At 46.1% G+C, this 16786-nt stretch overlaps 1 protein-coding gene across 4 annotated transcripts in view; it reads right to left on the bottom strand.

The window, feature by feature from the left end:
* The window catches only part of RALGAPB (Ral GTPase activating protein non-catalytic subunit beta), a 59967-nt gene that overhangs the window by 33522 nt on the left and 9659 nt on the right, over positions 1-16786 (bottom strand). For 2 of the 4 annotated variants that reach the window (XM_069953926.1, XM_069953927.1), the window contains exons 4-10: positions 12915-13078; positions 12536-12722; positions 11553-11684; positions 11064-11245; positions 10853-10900; positions 7028-7176; positions 6126-6342 (exon numbers count right to left, since the gene is read on the bottom strand). In XM_069953926.1, coding sequence (XP_069810027.1) covers positions 6126-6342; positions 7028-7176; positions 10853-10900; positions 11064-11245; positions 11553-11684; positions 12536-12722; positions 12915-13078 — 1079 coding nt within the window. The remainder of the gene's footprint in view (positions 1-6125; positions 6343-7027; positions 7177-10852; positions 10901-11063; positions 11246-11552; positions 11685-12535; positions 12723-12914; positions 13079-16786) is intronic. The other 2 variants (XM_069953928.1, XM_069953929.1) reach the window with 1 other exon arrangement.

Below are 16786 nucleotides of genomic sequence, written 5' to 3'. Positions count from 1 at the left end.
CCACCCCTATGGCACTGTCCACCAACAATAACATGTAATTTTGAGGGCAGAGACCACAAAGAAAGCCTTTACACGCTGAGATATGAAATGTCCAGAATATAAGCTTAAGAAGGGTGCTGAGAACTCCTTCTATAGAAAGGGGGTGACAACATTGCTTTAATATTGCACCCCAAAAAGTGTGGACCCCCCCCCCATTCATCATAATATCAATATTCCACGGCTTTATGAAATGGGAATACCCCTTTATATTTCACTTTCATGAACATACAAGAAGCTAGTAAGGATTTATATAGACAGCATTCCCCTAATACTTCTATGCAGGGAATGCGGTGGTGGGAGAGAACTGGTAGATACTAGAGGCTACATTCAGGATGAACAGCAGGAAGCTCCTGACCTTGGTGCGTGTATTTCTGGTGCCGAGTGTCAGGACAATGTCACATCGTACTTAACAGACGGAGATAAGCATTGGGCCGTGTTAGACAACAAGACCTCATCATGCCTGCCCCCTGTGAAAATAACCTCTCTAGAGGACATAGCCGATGTAATGACCATAACCAAGGATAATCCAAATATATTCTATTACATCAGAGGTCTAAAACCTGTGCCTCTCCAGCTGGAGAAAAAACTACAGCTCCCAGCATGCCCAGTGGCATAGTCTTGCCATAAAATGAACACCAAGGGTTTGACCGCTTGGATGTCTGCAGACACCAAGAACAAAGGGATAGGTGCCCCTCTGGCTTTTCCCTACCCCCCAGATGGTGGACGTTGTAATACACTCTGACACTTAGAAGAATGTAGCCTGCTGACATGACCTTATAGCGCACAGGGTGCTGAGGATGAAGAGAAGATTTTTACCTTCATCCTCAGGGCCTTTCCCATGATATTAGAAGTTTATTTCCTATGCTAATAAGGCATTTTGGTGCACCATGGGCGGGGTTGTCTCCCCCAGTACACCAACCAGCTCCAGCGGGGTGGGGCGGCCAGAGTGAATTAGTGCGCCGAGAGTGGTAGCTCCACCCCCAGTGCACACAACTGCCTAATTCGCATATGGAATAAACTGCTAATATCACGGGACAGCACTGAAGATGATGGTAAAAAAAACTTCCCTTCATCCTCAGCCCCTGTGCACTACAGGAGAAACAAATCGCTGATATCAGGGAGACCAGCCAAACGATAACACTGCCGGCTGCCGGCTACAGTGCTCAATGCAGTGAAATCCTAGGTGCATTGCCCCCTGGGAAACACGAATATGCAAAGGAAGAGCCCATGGAGCCTCATTAAAGAGGCAGGACTAGCCAGATATCCCTCCGGGAAGGACCCAGCCAAGGGGTGGCTCCTGTAAGGAAACCACCAAATTAAGTGGCCCCATAAGTCAATGCAATGAGAAGGGAAAAACCAAGACTAGGCATCCATCCACACACAGCTGTTTCGGGGTGTTGCCCCCTCATCAAAGTGGAGCAGGATTCTGGCTAAGTGGGAGCAATGCCTAGTAGAGCCATAAGAGAAACAGATCGCTGATCTCAGGGAGACCAACCAAACGATAAAACCGCCGGCTGCTAGTGAAAGCGCTTGATGCAGTGAAATCCTTGATTTGTTTCTCTTATGGCTCTACTAGGCATTGCTCCCACCTAGCCAGAATCCTGCTCCACACTGATGAGGGGCAACACAGCGAAACACCCCTTGGCTGTGTCCTTCCCGGAGGGATATCTGGCTAGTCCCGTGTTTCGAGACTCTATGATGAGGCTCCACGGGCTCTTCTTTTGCATGTGCACTATAGGGACATATAAGCAGGTTAGATTCTTCTAACCTACTGATATTTTTCCTTTAATGGGCGGCCAAGTACGCTAAAGAGTCTCTAGTCGCCACTGGCTGTTTCATCATTACAGCTTATGGTGTCTAACGGAGGGCGGTCTTAAGTAAGGAATGCCCATCTATGATGTCTATTTACTGTTACTTATTTCTTTAAGCAATTGGTGGGGGTCTGACATCTGTGACCTTGACCAATCACAAATATGGGGGGTTCTGAGTGCCCGTCAGAGAATGGAGTAGCAGTATCCACACTGAACTACAACTTCACTTACACACACACACACTATGGGACTGGTCAAGATAGCCAGGCGTCGTATTCCACTAAAGTTTTAGTCCCCACCCCACTTGATTGATAGATCTCCCTGGTATGATTATAGGCATAAATCTATCAGTCAAGCTGTTAGGGCAGGGGTGAAGCTGTGAGAGACCATCTAAAGTTGGCAGCAGTGAGCATTGTGTCAAACTGGAAAGAATACACCACTTCCCACAGGACATACAGCAGCTAATAAGTACTGGTAGACTGGAGATTTTTTAATGGAAGTAATTTACAAATTCTTTTTCCAAACTCTCCCCCCCCCCTCTGGAGCACCCCTTTAAGATGAATTTTAACTCCAACTAGATTTACATTACAATTCATTGTAGGGAAAGCCGCTTTTATAAAGGGGGGAGGGGAGAGAACAAAATGTACAATTAAAATCACGTAATATATTAAGAAACAAGAGCCTCCGAATATCCAGCCAGATCATGCAGATATTACCCAGAGCACACAGAAATCTTATTCTACTCCCCCCCCCCCATATCACACAAAGAACATGCTTCCCGGGATCATGAACAAATCTTTATGCCTTTTTTTCCCATGAGCCACTGCTGCAAGTTACACCAACAAACTACACTGAAATATCTAATAAAAGAAATAAAAAATATATCTATATAAAATACATGCACAAATATCAAAACAGTACATTCAGAAAGAATAAAACTAAACAAAGGCGAAATGGAAAAAAAAAAAAAAAAAAAAAAACCTTGGTTAGTGCAAAATCCTTGACTTATGGATATGAATGAAATAATGGGGAAGATTGAAACCAGGTTTGTTCCACTCTGTGCTAACAATCGTTCCCATTCAGGCTGATAATACGGAAGGAATGAAACATTTCTCCCCACAGTGCGACATAGAATGATGAGGAAAAAATCAAAAGAGAGAAACAAAAAAAAAAAAAAAAAAAAAAAAAAAGAAGAAAAGCGACAAGACCACAAAGTATGTTAGGAAGAAACGAAAGAATGCGAGCGGTTATGAGGAAGGAGAGAGAGAGAAACCGGATGATTGCAATTGAGGAGAAGCTACAGATTCCTACTTACAAGATTTATAAGAAAGGAGAATTTGGATAAAAGATGCTGCAAGATAACAGAAATAAAATGGAAAGAAATCAAAGGACAGAAGTAGTTACAAGAGAGTACTTTAAAATATGGCAAAAAGTTCAATTCAAAAGGAAAGGGTTTTTTCTTCTTTTTTTTTTAAAGTTTGTCTAAAAATAAAAAATAAAAAGGGGGAGGGGAGAGAAAATCAGATGAGGGGGGAGGGGGGGGGGGATCGTGTAACAGTGAGGTGTGAGTCTGGAAAACATTGTGTAACAACAATGGGGAAATAATTACAGGATGGATGATGGTGTCACTCAATAGTGTTTGACTGATCCAATGAAATGAATTGGACCCGGCCCAGCCATATCCACACACGTCAGGAGCCCCCGTACTACAACGCTGAAGGTCGCTGCCAGATGCATAAACATGGCCGCAGAGTGTCCTGTATGTGTACTGACTATATACTATACACAGGCTAAGGGTGTCTCGAGGGTGCTCATGAATATATTTTCAGGACTGGCAATATCTAAGGTGGATTTTAGGATGCACTATCCCAGCGACTGGCCGATAAACGAGCGATGTGGATTGTCCATTAGCGGACACTGGGGATGTGTTTTTTGTTTTACAGAAATCTGCTTACATGGTCATTCTGATTAAAGGGATGGCACTCAGTTTCTTCCCTTTTTTTTAGCTTGATGGGAATGTAACAGATGTGGATATTGTTTAGTGTGAATGCCCGACCCTGGACACCTTTTTTTTTAACCCCTTCCGGACCGGGCTAATTTTCATTTTTGCGCTTTCGTTTTTCCCTCCTTGAGCATAAAAGGCCACAGCACTTGCATTTTTACACCTACAGACCCACATGAGCCCTTATTTTTTGCGTCACTAATTGTACTTTGCAATGGCAGACTTAATTTTTGCATAAAATATGCTGCAAAACCAGAGAAAAATTATAAGCGCGGCGAAATTGCAAAATTGGGGGGGGTTGCGCTTCGTTTTTACGCCATGTGTCCAATGGGAAAACCGCGCGGCCCCGCTCTGAAAGAACCGCGCGGCTCCCTTGTGTGTGAACAAGTTAAAGGGAACCTGTCACCCCCCGTGCCGGGGTGACAGGCTCCCGACCCCCTGCTACAGCCCCCTATACTCACCTGATCCTGCCGGGTCCCGCTTCTGGATCCGGTCGGGTCACGGAGATATCAGCCGCTGCAGCCCGGCGTGCGCGCTGAGAGATGAGTCCAACGCTCATAGAGAATGACGGAGAGTCCAGCGCTCCGTCATTCTCTATGAGTGTTGGACTCATCTCTCAGCGCGCGTGCCGGGCTGCAGTGGCTATGATCTCCGTGACCCGACCGGATCCAGAAGCGGGACCCAGTGGGATCAGGTGAGTATAGGGGGCTGTACAGGTTCCCTTTAAAAGGGTACTCTGGCCTTTTAACATTTTTTTGTGCTTTGTGAGGACGTTCCCATGGCAACTTGAACTTCCAGCGTCAGCTTGATCTGCACATGAAGATCACCTAAGCAAGGTGACAGGTACACTTTACTCCGGCCCTTTAAAAAATTTTTATATGTTGCTGCCTTGGAAGAACAAACCAAACATGCTATTGTCACTCTTCTTGCTGCCCTGATGTTGTCCTGCAATGTCTCAAGGAACGTCCACCGGTAAACACTACTGCAGCTACTTCCGGGGCAGGCTTGTCTCAGCAGTGACAGCCCGCTCAGCCAATCACTGGATGTGGCGCTGTGCCACCTCAGCCAGCAATTGGATGAGCGGGTTGTCACTCCAGAGACAAGTTTCTTTTTAACTTTACACTAACATTTCAATGTTTTAATGGCAGTCTGTAAGCACCAGAAAGGAGGATTAAATAGATGTTTACAAGGTGGATGTATCGCTGCTGGGATCTGCCCTGATCAAGCACGCACACTACTCTGTTCCTGTTCTGCGAGATTGCTGAGAGTTCTATATGTATGATTTTGGCAGGATTACTGGCAACTAGAGTTAAAGCGATTAAGATTTTTACATCAACAGACCGGCACTGCCCCTAGTGTGACGTTCTGCCCTCCCCTACCCTCTGTGACGTGGCTCCATTAGAATCAATGAAGCCGCTTCACAGAGGGGAGGGGTTTCGTCCCACTGGGGGCGGGTGGCCTCCAGTGCTTTGGGATAGTGATCGGTACCGTATGCGGGAACCGAGCCGCGGTTAAAGAAAAAAAAAAAAAAAAGACGCAGCAATGGCACCCCACGCTGATCTACTGATGTAAAAATCTTAAAGCGATGTACCTGCTGGTACTATCACTTTAAGCAAATTTAGAGCATGCTTGGGTCCATTCAAGCCAGAGTGTGCAGCATTTGATTACCGGTGGCTGCAGAGGTTGGATGCATCACTAAGGCTGCCTGGAAAACATCCATATAGCTTTTGACTGTATCCATGGTTTCCAGGACTCCCGAGGATTGCATCCAACCTCTGCACCCTTCGGTAATCAAATGCTGCACGCTCTGATTCGCTCATCCCTACTGGCAAAACGGCCACCGCGTGCGGAAAGCTATCAGACCTTGTCAGCAGAACAATGTTATCAGGAAACGAAACTGACTGTGATATACAGGATACAGAAGATGAATCAGTACAGAACGATGGGACTGTCACTTAAAATATGTTGCTAAAATACATCTACAATAAAAAAAATCTATGTTTTTACTAGTTGATAACCTGAGCAATGGCGGCCTGGGCGTATGTGTGTATAGAGAGGTGGCGATCTGGGCAGAGGCAGGGGCAGCTGAGGAATATGTTGTGCAGGGATATAGCCGGGTAGAGTTACATAGGATTCATTTCATTTCTGCAAGTAAGATGAATAAGTTCATTGATGCCTCTCCAGCCCAGCCCTCACCTGCCCACCTAGTGTAATCTTGCAGGTAGGAATAATGGGAATTCTGAGATGAGAGAAGAACAGGCCTGCACCCTTACCTGTCATGCTGCTGTCCCGGTTGACTCCGTTCTGTAACTTGCAGTGAACGAGGGCGGCATCAAACAGCCACGAGCCAAACAGGTTCAAGATGCTGTTGACTTTGGGTCTTGTTGGTGCTGGCAACGGTCGAGGCTCAGAGTTTGTTTGGTTCGGGCTGGACAGCGGGGACGTGGAAGACGCTTGCTGCTGAACTTTTGTGCTGTGTGTTGTGTTCATCTGCAATGAAGACATGAGGATAATTGGGCGTACAATCTCTTGGCGAGCAATGCAGAAGTATTCAAGGTATATGGAAAAAAACTGACCCCTTATAAATCATGTAATGGCTGAGTGCCTTAAAGGGGCACTCCGGAGAAAGGAAATGGTTTTCAAATCAACTGGTGTGAGAAAGTAATACAGATTTGTAAATTATTTCTAATGAAAAATCTCCAGTCTTCCAGTACTTATCAGCTGCTCTATGTCCTGCAGGAAGTGGTGTATTCTTTCCAGCCTGACACAGTGTTCTCTGCTGCCACCTCTGTCCATGTCAGGAACTGTCCAGAGCAGGAGAGGTTTTCTATGGGGACAGAGGTGGCAGCAGAGAGCACTGTGTCAGACTGGAAAGAGTACACCACTTTCACAACAGCTGATAAGTACTGGAAGACTGGAGATTTTTAAATTGAAGTAAATCACAAATCAGTATAACTTTTTGAAAACAGTTGATTTGAAAAGAAAACTTTTTTTTGCTGGAGTATCCCTTTAATTGCTCCTTAACCAGTTTCCATAACCCCCCCTCCCATAATGCACTAACAACATGCACTATCCTGTATCCACTCCTAAAGTGTCATATTGGCTTGGATCTGCTATCTATATGAGATGAATCAATACAGTATAGGCGTATATAGGCAATAGCGTCACCACTTACTGAACTGGTTTTCATGGTGGTTTTGTTGACTGTAACAGTGCGGTGCCTCCGGCTGTGTGGGGGGGTAGTGTTGGTGGCTGTGGTCTGAGGCATGCTCAGCCTGTTCACTGGGGTTGGCGGTGCGCTGTCAGACCTGGGGCGAGAGATGCCTGCGAGAGAAATAAAAGTTACTATAGGAACAGCTCACAATTATATGTAATGTAATGATTGGTAAGGCGACATTGCAGTTCTGATGGGTGGAAATCCCAGAATGCCCCACCAATCAGGAGAACAGGGCTCCCTTAGAGTGACTAAAGTGGCAGCATGCATGTCCGGCTGCCGTTCCATTCACTTGCTATGGGGCTACTAAAGATAATCAGTGCTTGGATATCTGTGCAGGTCCGGCAGGTGTGTTGCCGCTTCCTATAGGAGATCCGCTTCCAGAATTTGTAGGGGTCCCAGTGATCAACCCTCCAAAAACATACATCCATTGAATAAGTTATATTTTTTTAAGGAAACCAATCAGTTTTGCAGCAGAGTATAGTTCTCCCGTCCCGCTGCCGCTTCCTGGTCTGAGCTGCGGCTTGAGACGTGACGTCGTAGCAGCGTCCCGCCTCGGCCATTCAATGGCTGAGCTGCCTTGAGACATCAAGTCTCAAGCCGTAGCTCAGACCAGGATTGGCTGAGGCGGGATGGAAGAATGGGGCGGCATGATCTGGGACCCAACGCTGAAACCTGGGAGGGTAAGTGACCGGCAGCGTCTATTCCACCTCCTCCCTGGCGATACACTAAAAATACACCAAGCCCAGAGTACCCCTTTAAGCAGAACCCTACATTTTTTAAACATATGTCAGTAACTTTACAGAGACTTAATTTTGCAGGTATACCGTGTCTAATGCACACAATCAATGTTGTGTATAGACGTGGCTTTCCGCAATGCATTCTGGTAGGTCAGAAGGAAGCTGCACGCCTAAGGTATGATGTCAGTTCCTGGCAGTAAGGATCTCCTTTCCTCCTCTATGTGATGGCTTTGTAATTTTCAATATGTCCCAGCAGTCAGACCGGAAGCAATCACATGTTGTCCAGCTTGGCCGCTTTCTTTCAGAACCAGCATCTCTTCTGTCCTCGGTGTGGGGTTTCGGAGCTCAGTCTACTGTAAACAGAGCTAAATTGTGATACCTCACACAACCCGAGGACAGGGGTGGCACTGTTTTTGCAAGAAAGTGGCTGTGCTTTTTCTTATACTGCAGCTAAAAAATGATATGCAAGTGAGCGACTACAGAGGACAACTACATAAGGGAGTCTTCTGGTAGACATGACTGCTGGAAGTTCCATAAACTCCATTATAATTCAGTCCACCGCTACTTTACCAATGAGAGTGGAGATGAAGGGGAAGAGCGATTGCTGCTGAGCCTTCCTGCCCCTTCATTCTAGCAGCGGGGGTCTCAGCACCCAGACCCCGACACATACATCTATGTGGCTATAACATATCAGAAGTTTGTTCAGATGACAGGTACGCTTTAAGTTGATGATTCCTCACTTTCTGTGAGCTGAATGTTAGTTTAACTTATAGTGAACTGATTCTGCACATCAGGGGGGACATTTATGAAGACCGTCTTACTCCTACGCCCCCAACTGCCCTGCCGGATTCACTAACTAACCTGGGGTACGGCGGGCGCATACATCTAAAGCTGCTCCTGAGCGCAGAGGTGCAGATTTCTGCCATGCCTCCTCCCCGTGCCCATCAGGTGAGCGGGGGTTATGACTGGCATATGCCAGAGAGAAGGGGCGAATCTGTCTACTTCCTTATGTACGCCAGAGGCCCAGCGTTCATAAATGTCCCCCCTAGGTGTATTGTCAGTCACTACAAGTGAACTGACGCTAGTTAGGAACAATCAGACAGGACATTGTCTATACATACATTACATTTATTGATTTCACCGTCACCACAGACACCAGATCATTCTGATAAATTTACGGCTTGGGCAATCCAGAAGGAAGACATGCTTTAAGATTAGGGCTCTGTATAGTAATAGGTTACACATAGCGCCCTCCAGCCTACAAATCATCATTGTTTGTGTCAAAATAAGAAGAAATAAAAACCTTCACAAATCCTGTCCACCTCCAGCTACTTGTTATGGGTAGAATTATATGCAAGGATTAAAGTGTCACTGTCATTTATTTATTTTTTTTGCAGAAATCAATAGTACAGGCGATTTTATCATGAAAAAGCAGTTTGAAGCTCCCCCCCTGTCTTCATGGTTCTCTATGGAGGGAGATGAGGCACTAAAACAGGACAACAGAGTTAATTTACAGCTACATCACCGGGCTATCTCCACTGAAGTCAGCACTGACCTCTGAATATCAGCTTTCACACAGCTCCCACTGTGTAATCCTTTGTCTTTTGCTGGCGACTAATCTCCCTCCTCCCCCCTCCATAGATTACACAGGGGCACTACTGATTTAAAAAAAAGAGTTGAGATTTCCTGATGATGAGCAGTGAATGAGAGAGAGGAGGAGGGGGGGGGGGGGGTCCTGGGAAAAGGCTATTTGTATGCAGATAATGGCATATTTGCCTAACAAACCCAATTGCACAGTTTCTTAAAATTGCCTGTACTATTGATTTCTTTAAAAAAAAACTGTGAAAGTTTAAGAAGGCTTATACCAGGTTGTATACAATATTGCAGCTTTGTTTCTTTCACATCAATGGAATAACCTTATAATATCTGATACAGTAAGCAGCTATGCACTTGTGATATTCTGACATCAAGTGAGGAGGATGCATTAATATGTGATTGTGGACTATCACTCGCTTTTATGCATACTTCAGCTGATAATCGGCCCATGTAAAAGTAGCAGCAATTAGTCGGGGAGCAGTAAAACTCCCGATCTTCAGCTTATCGCATCTTTTGGACTGCACCAAAATGTATCGCTACCGGCCGATGTGTGAACAGGAGATGTGCGGCTGATGGCAAAGGAAAACTGGCAGCACCGATATTTATATGGTGCTGTCAGCTTCCAAATCACGTAAGCAGTGTGTACATACCTACGGCCCGGCCATGTGATCTGGCATCCCGCTCTATGTTCAGGCCATCGCCTCTTCCAGCTATCAATCATTCTGGAGGAGGTGGTGGCCTGAACATAGAGGGGAGCTGACAGTGCCAGATCACACAGCAGCGCAGAAAGTAAGTATACACTGCTTGTGTGATCTAGAAACGGACGGCACAGATATATATCTCTGTTATGTCAGTTTCCGTGGCTGCATGAACAATAAAAGGATCGTTTGTGAGGCCCAGCTGCTCCATTAACTGTGTGGTGTAAAGGCATTACAAAACGAGCGCTGATCTTGCTGATCAGTGCTTATTTGCAGCTGAGAAATCTTTTAGTGTAAAAAGACCCTAGGGGCCCCATTACAAGAAGCGATTACCAGCTCTACTTGGCCCATAACCGTTCGTTTAATAGCTCACGCAGAAAGGCAACGATCAGCCGACATGCACAATGTCGGCTCATTGTTGCCTTTTAACTCCCCACTCTTACCCGTACGCTGTTGGTGTCTGTAATAGCGCCAGCAGGGAAGAAGGTGCAAGTTAGCGCTGATATATGTGGGGCAATAGGAAAGTCTGATACTAAGTTACACCTAGTGCAGAACCTGAAAGGGCGGTGCGGGACGTTCAATGCATATGACCCGCGACGCCATTCTTACATGTTTTGACACAAACAATGAGAGCTGCAGCTCAGGCTGGATCCTCTAACACAGTGATTAGTACTTCTAGCCCAAATCAATAGTTATTTCCAATACCAGATTATTGGACCCAACTATACACAAGTATGTAAGGTTTTGGATACCATATTTTGGTAATCTTTCCAACCCAATGTTCTTAAAGACGGCAACTCCTGAAGAAGAAACATACGAGTTTATAACTCCTGTTATTTGTTAAAAAAATAAATAAAATGCAGCGAGTGCATTTGTCTATTCACAATGTCTATGTACAATTGTCTATGTACAAATTCCATGTAAGGTGGACGCTGGTACCCTGTACAGGACACTGGACCTTACCTAAAAAAGCATCGACCAAACAGCTGACCCCACGCATGGCACGGAAGAAGATCTGAGGCAGCTGCTTGAGACAGGAGTACTGGTTGAGCTCCTGGTTGGGGACCCCGCTCACATTTAGAAACTGTTCCTGAAACTTTGGAGTTGTGCCGATAATACTTGGATTGCTTAGGTCCACTGGGTTACTAGACAGGGGAGAAGAAAGCGTCAACCATTAGGATTCAGAGCAGGGGTAGGGAACCTTGGCTCTGCAGCAGTTGCAAAACTACAACTCCCATCATGCCTGGACAGCCAAAGCTAAAGCTTTGGCTGTCCAGGCATGATGGGAGTTGTAGTTTTGAAATAGCTGGAGAGCCAAGGCACCCCTGATTTAGAGGACTGGCTTATGGGGTGATCCCAGGTGTAAGATCAGGCCTCCTTAACATACAATAATGGTGTTTACACGTATAGGTATGAATGGGAATGATTCACTAATGTTATACCACTGCACACCTCAGCATATGGAGAAATCGGAACCAGGTTTGTGCCACACATTCATTATCGATTTCATTGGGGATCAAGCTGGCATCTTCCTCTGGAACTTTGAAGGGGGGAAATGAAGGCCCATAGGTGAACCGTAACAACCTGGAAGAAGCAATGGAGAAAGGATGAATTAACAACCAGACATAAGGGAACGCTTTGCATTCATTTCTATTTCTGCTTTGATGGACGGCACAAATCCCTGTATGAGGATGGCTTCCTGCTCTGTCATACTACTGGGCGCTACAAAAACATGGCCACTTTCTTCCACAGACAGCACCACTCTTGTCTCTAGGTCAGGTGCGGTTTGCAATTAAACCTCATTCACTTCAATGGAACTGAGTTACAAAACCTGCACCCAGACTGGAGACAAGAGTGGTGTGGACGGAGATCAGTCGAAGAGCAGGAAAACACCAGATCCTTTTGGACTGCTATCCTTTTGATTGCTGTTTGCTGCACATCTCTCGCGTACACGAGATGTGAAGCCCATAGCAAAGAGAAACTTACAGTGAGGATAGGTATATATCCGTGCTCTCAGCTTCCAGATCACACAAGCAGTGCATATGTAACTAGTGTGCTGCTGTGTGATCCGGCATTCGGCTCTCCCGTCCTGCTCTCTGGGAGCTGGCAGTATCTTCAGGCTGCGAGAAAGGAGGATTCCAGATCACACAGCAGTGCAGAAGGTAAGTATGCACCACTGCTAGTATGATTTGGAAACTGACAGCACGGATAAACGCATATCTGTGCTGTCAGTTCCCATGGCTGCATGAACAATACAAGGATTGTTTGTGTGGCCCAGCCACGTAAAGGCACGGCAAAGGAGTGCGTTCTTGTCTGCGTCATTGCACAGCCCCAATTCATGCCGTGTAAAAGGACCCCTAGCTGGGAAACTTTACAGAACACATACTTTTGCCCAATCCAGTTCTAGTTCAGACATGTCTCTTGCACGGCCTCACCTGGATGTCAGGGCGCAGATCGCCTTACTCCACTGCTCTACCACAGCTGGGTGGTGTCTCCAATTGGCCACCATCTCTTTAGCCGTCTTCCAGTAGGGCGGCGTTGGGAAGCAGCGACTACAGGCCAAGAGCCAAACTTCAAACAGTACTCCAATGAGCTTGTCAGCCAAACTTTCTGCAATACCTCCTGGGAAAGAAGGGGGGGGGGTCGGAAAATAAAGTAAAACATTTTTGCTATTTGGCTGACACCATCTGTTGCACTGTTATGTTCATATAAGCACTGGTTTATATTAAGGACTATCCCCCTATGTATACCACTATACATGTATATGCGGTGTGAGAGCCTTACTACAGGTCTGCAGCCAGGGCCTTGACTAACCTGAAACAGTCGGAGCAGCGAGCAGGGTGTCGTTGATCTGCAGAAGAAACAGCAGGAGGACCTCCCAGGTTTCCCGGGCCATGTTGGTGGACTCTCGCGCCAACTTCTGGACAGAACGTAAGACGTGCAGGCACAGCCGGATCTGGCTGCCAACCTGTTCCTGCCTGCGAGTAAACCAATGGACATGGTCAGAAAAACACAAAACACAGCAAGAGATCTCTGTCCTAAATAGACAACCTATTACTGGTGTAAACTGAGTCACTGCCAATCTCTTAGATTACAGATCAGACGGACGTTACCTGGGCTGCTCACGTCCCCTGTAGCGGCCTCTACAGGGGAACTGTGGTATTACATGCACAATACTTTAAAGGGGTACCCCAAATACGCACTCAAAAAAAGAGTACAAGAGTCACTGGGAATTATAGCAATACCCGCTCACTGGGCAGAGGCTGCCAGACAGCAATCGTGTAGGAAAGCCTCCCCCAGGTACTGTATATAAGAATATACAGCAACTTGAGGGGGGGGGGGGGGAGAGATACCCTGATATGTCTGTTGCCAGACATTTGTAATTTACTTCTATAAAAATAAAAAAAAATCTCCAGTCTTCCAGTACTTATCAGCTGCTGTATGTCCTACAGGTAGTGATGTATTCTTTCCAGTCTGACACAATGCTCTGCTGCCACCTCTGTCCATGTCAGGAACTGTCCAGAGCAGGAGAGGTTTTCTATGGGGATTTGCTGCTGCTCTGGACAGTTCCTGACATGGACAGAGGTGGCAGCAAAGAGCACTGTGACTGGAAAGAATACATCACTTCCTGCAGGACATACAGCAGTTGATAAGTACTGGAGGACTAGAGATTTTTTAATTGAAGTACATTACAATTCAATATAAAACTTTCTGGCACCAGGTGATTTGAAAGCTAAATTTTTGGGGTGAACAACCCATTTAAAGCGATATATTAAAGAAAAAAAATGTTTTTCTTCAAGACTCTGAAGTACCCCTTTAAGGTTGCCCATAAAACACAAATCAACTGGAAAAAGAGGTGCTTATTTCTCTGTTAAATATCAGGAGTACTGCCTGACATATGTCCCTCTATAGCCACTAGCCATCAGGGAATAAAATTCCCCACCACGATAGACTATATAGCCCACCAGTGTATACACATAACATGAGAAAACCCTTCTACATAAGCGGATGCCACTGCATATACACAACAGTATAGGACTCAATATACTTTGTGATGGATATAGAAAACATACAGAAAGTATGGGACTTAAAGTGAGGCCAGAGGCGACAAGTCTGCCATGGAGTCCACTTACCCATAATCCCTCCAGGCATAAACTATTTGTTCTGCGGGATAATATACCAGGCGCCAGGAACTCTGCACAGTAATCCTATTCTAAACTCTTATTACTTTACCAGGCAGCTAATAAAATCCTCAGGCTTCCACTCATTTCTCAATATAAAACTTCAGGCCATTTCCACATTGCAAAGCTCCAAACATACTGACTGAGGAAATAACCCCATAGCCAGTCCCATTCCTGTGCAGGCGTCACAAGTCATTGTATATATTGTATATATATATATATACACACACACATACACACAATGGTGCCTTGGATTACGAGCATAATTCGTTCTGGGACTGCGCTTGTAACATCCCGCTGTGAGTTTGTCAGCAGCCCGTCCCATTAACCCCCCCGCCGCCAGAGTTTATACTTCACCTGGTCCCCGCTCCGGCTTCCTTCAGGGTTCTCAGTGTCTTCACGTCCCGCCCAGCCAATCATTGCGCTGCGGCGGAGCAGCGCACTGATTGGCCGGGCAGGACCTGCCGGGAACCCCCGAAGCAAGCTGTGGACATACTCGCAGCGGGATGGATATCCCGCTGCGAGTTTGTCTGACCATGAGTGTACTGGGCAGGGATCTGCTGCAGATTTTCCCAGTGTGTTTAAACCAGTGTGTTTCCCAGTGTACCTTAAAACCAAAGAAAGTTTTCCCATAAGAAATCATTGAAATGCAGACAAATTGTTCCACACCAGATGAAACAATGAAAAGCAGCTGAATCTGCTATATTATAAGTTACTGTACAGTATAACAATGTCCATCAGCATGTGGAGCATAATGTATAGTGACTGCATAAACCTGAAAAACAGCAGCAGTTTGTAGATACAGAATGGCTGTCACATTGTCACATGACACAAATGGGGGAGGGGTGTGTGTTCAGCATGGACCAATCAGGAAGTGAGAATCACAGAGCTGTGCAGGAGGACAGAGACAGAAACTTTATATATAGCAGTTTGAATGGCTGAGTGTAAGTGTGAGTGCAGGCACTTTGTTGGTGTAATAGGGCTCTAAGTGCAGGCATATTATAGCAGCAGTGTGTATTGCTGAGTGTGAGTGCAGGCACATTATAGCAGCAGAGTGTATAGCTGACTGTAAGTGCAGGCACATTATAGCAGCAGTGTGTATAGCTGAGTGTGAGTACAGGAACATTATAGCAGGAATGGAGAGGATGGGAAACACAAGGGCTGACATATCTGCCATGATTTGGAAGGTGAGGGAGACTTCCTGGGTCAGAGTACAGTGCTGTAGTAGACCACGATATACAGACCATGCCGCTCCTCCACTACCGCTCCCACCCAGTACAGGGAGCTCTTAAACCAAAGCAATACTCTTACACCAAGTTACAATTTTGAAAAACTGCGATCTCTTCTTGCAAAATGCTCTTAATTTAAGTTACACGGCTGTGGAAGAATGACACCGTAGAGCAGGGGTGTCAAACTCAAATACACAGTGGGCCAAAATTAAAAAATTGGACAAAGTCGCGGGCCAACCTTGATAATTATTGAAGCTCGAATGCAGCCGTGCTGGCACTGTCATAGCAGCGTGCGGCGGTCCTGGCACTGTCAGTGGTTTGCGTCTCCCAGCACTGTGCACTATGATAAATGACATGATAAATTGCTATCACATGATTAAACCCAAACCCATGTAATAGCCAACACCACCAATATTGCCCCATGTTGTAGCCAACGAACCAAAATTGCCCAACATAGTAGCCAGCTCTCCCAGTAGTGCCCAAATAGTAGCCAGCCCTCCCCAATAGTGCCTTAATAGTAGCCAGCACCCCAAGTAGTCAGCGCTCCACAATAGTATCATATAGTAGCCAGCCCCCTCCCATTGTCTCATAGTAACCAGCCCTCCCCTGTAGTCTGATAGTAGCCAGCCCTTCCCAGTAGTCTCATATAGTAGCCAGCCCTCTCCCATAGTCTCATATAGTAGCCAGCCTTCCCCAATAGTCTCATATAGTAGCCAGCGCTCCCAAATAGTGTCTTTTATAGTAGCCAGCCCTCCCTGTAATCTCATTTAGTAACCAGCCTTTCCAATAGTGCCCAAATAGTAGCCAGCCTTCCAAGTGTCCCATATAGTAGCCAGCCCTCCCCTGTAGTCTCACATATTAGCCAGCCCTCCCAGTAGTCCCCGTAGTCTCATAGTAGCCAGCCCTCCCCAATTGTCTCATATAGTAGCCAGCCCTCACCCCATAGTCTCATATAGTAGCCAGCCCTCACCCCATAGTCTCATAGTAGCCAGCCCTCACCCCATAGTCTCATATAGTAGCCAGCCCTCCCCAATTGTCTCATATAGTAGCCAGCCCTCCCCAATTGTCTCATATAGTAGCCAGCCCTCACCCCATAGTCTCATATAGTAGCCAGCCCTCACCCCATAGTCTCATATAGTAGCCAGCCCTCACCCCATAGTCTCATATAGTAGCCAGCCCTCCCTCAGTCTCTCATATAGTAGCCATGACAGGCCAGATATAATTCAAACTCTGAATTGCCTGGCGGGCCATAAATAATGCCACCACGGGCCAGATT

The sequence above is a fragment of the Dendropsophus ebraccatus genome, chromosome 14 (assembly GCF_027789765.1).
Source record: "Dendropsophus ebraccatus isolate aDenEbr1 chromosome 14, aDenEbr1.pat, whole genome shotgun sequence".
In the NCBI taxonomy this organism is placed as follows: domain Eukaryota; kingdom Metazoa; phylum Chordata; class Amphibia; order Anura; family Hylidae; genus Dendropsophus; species Dendropsophus ebraccatus.
Note: the sequence above shows the minus strand (reverse complement) of the source record. Positions and strands in the feature narration are given on the sequence as shown.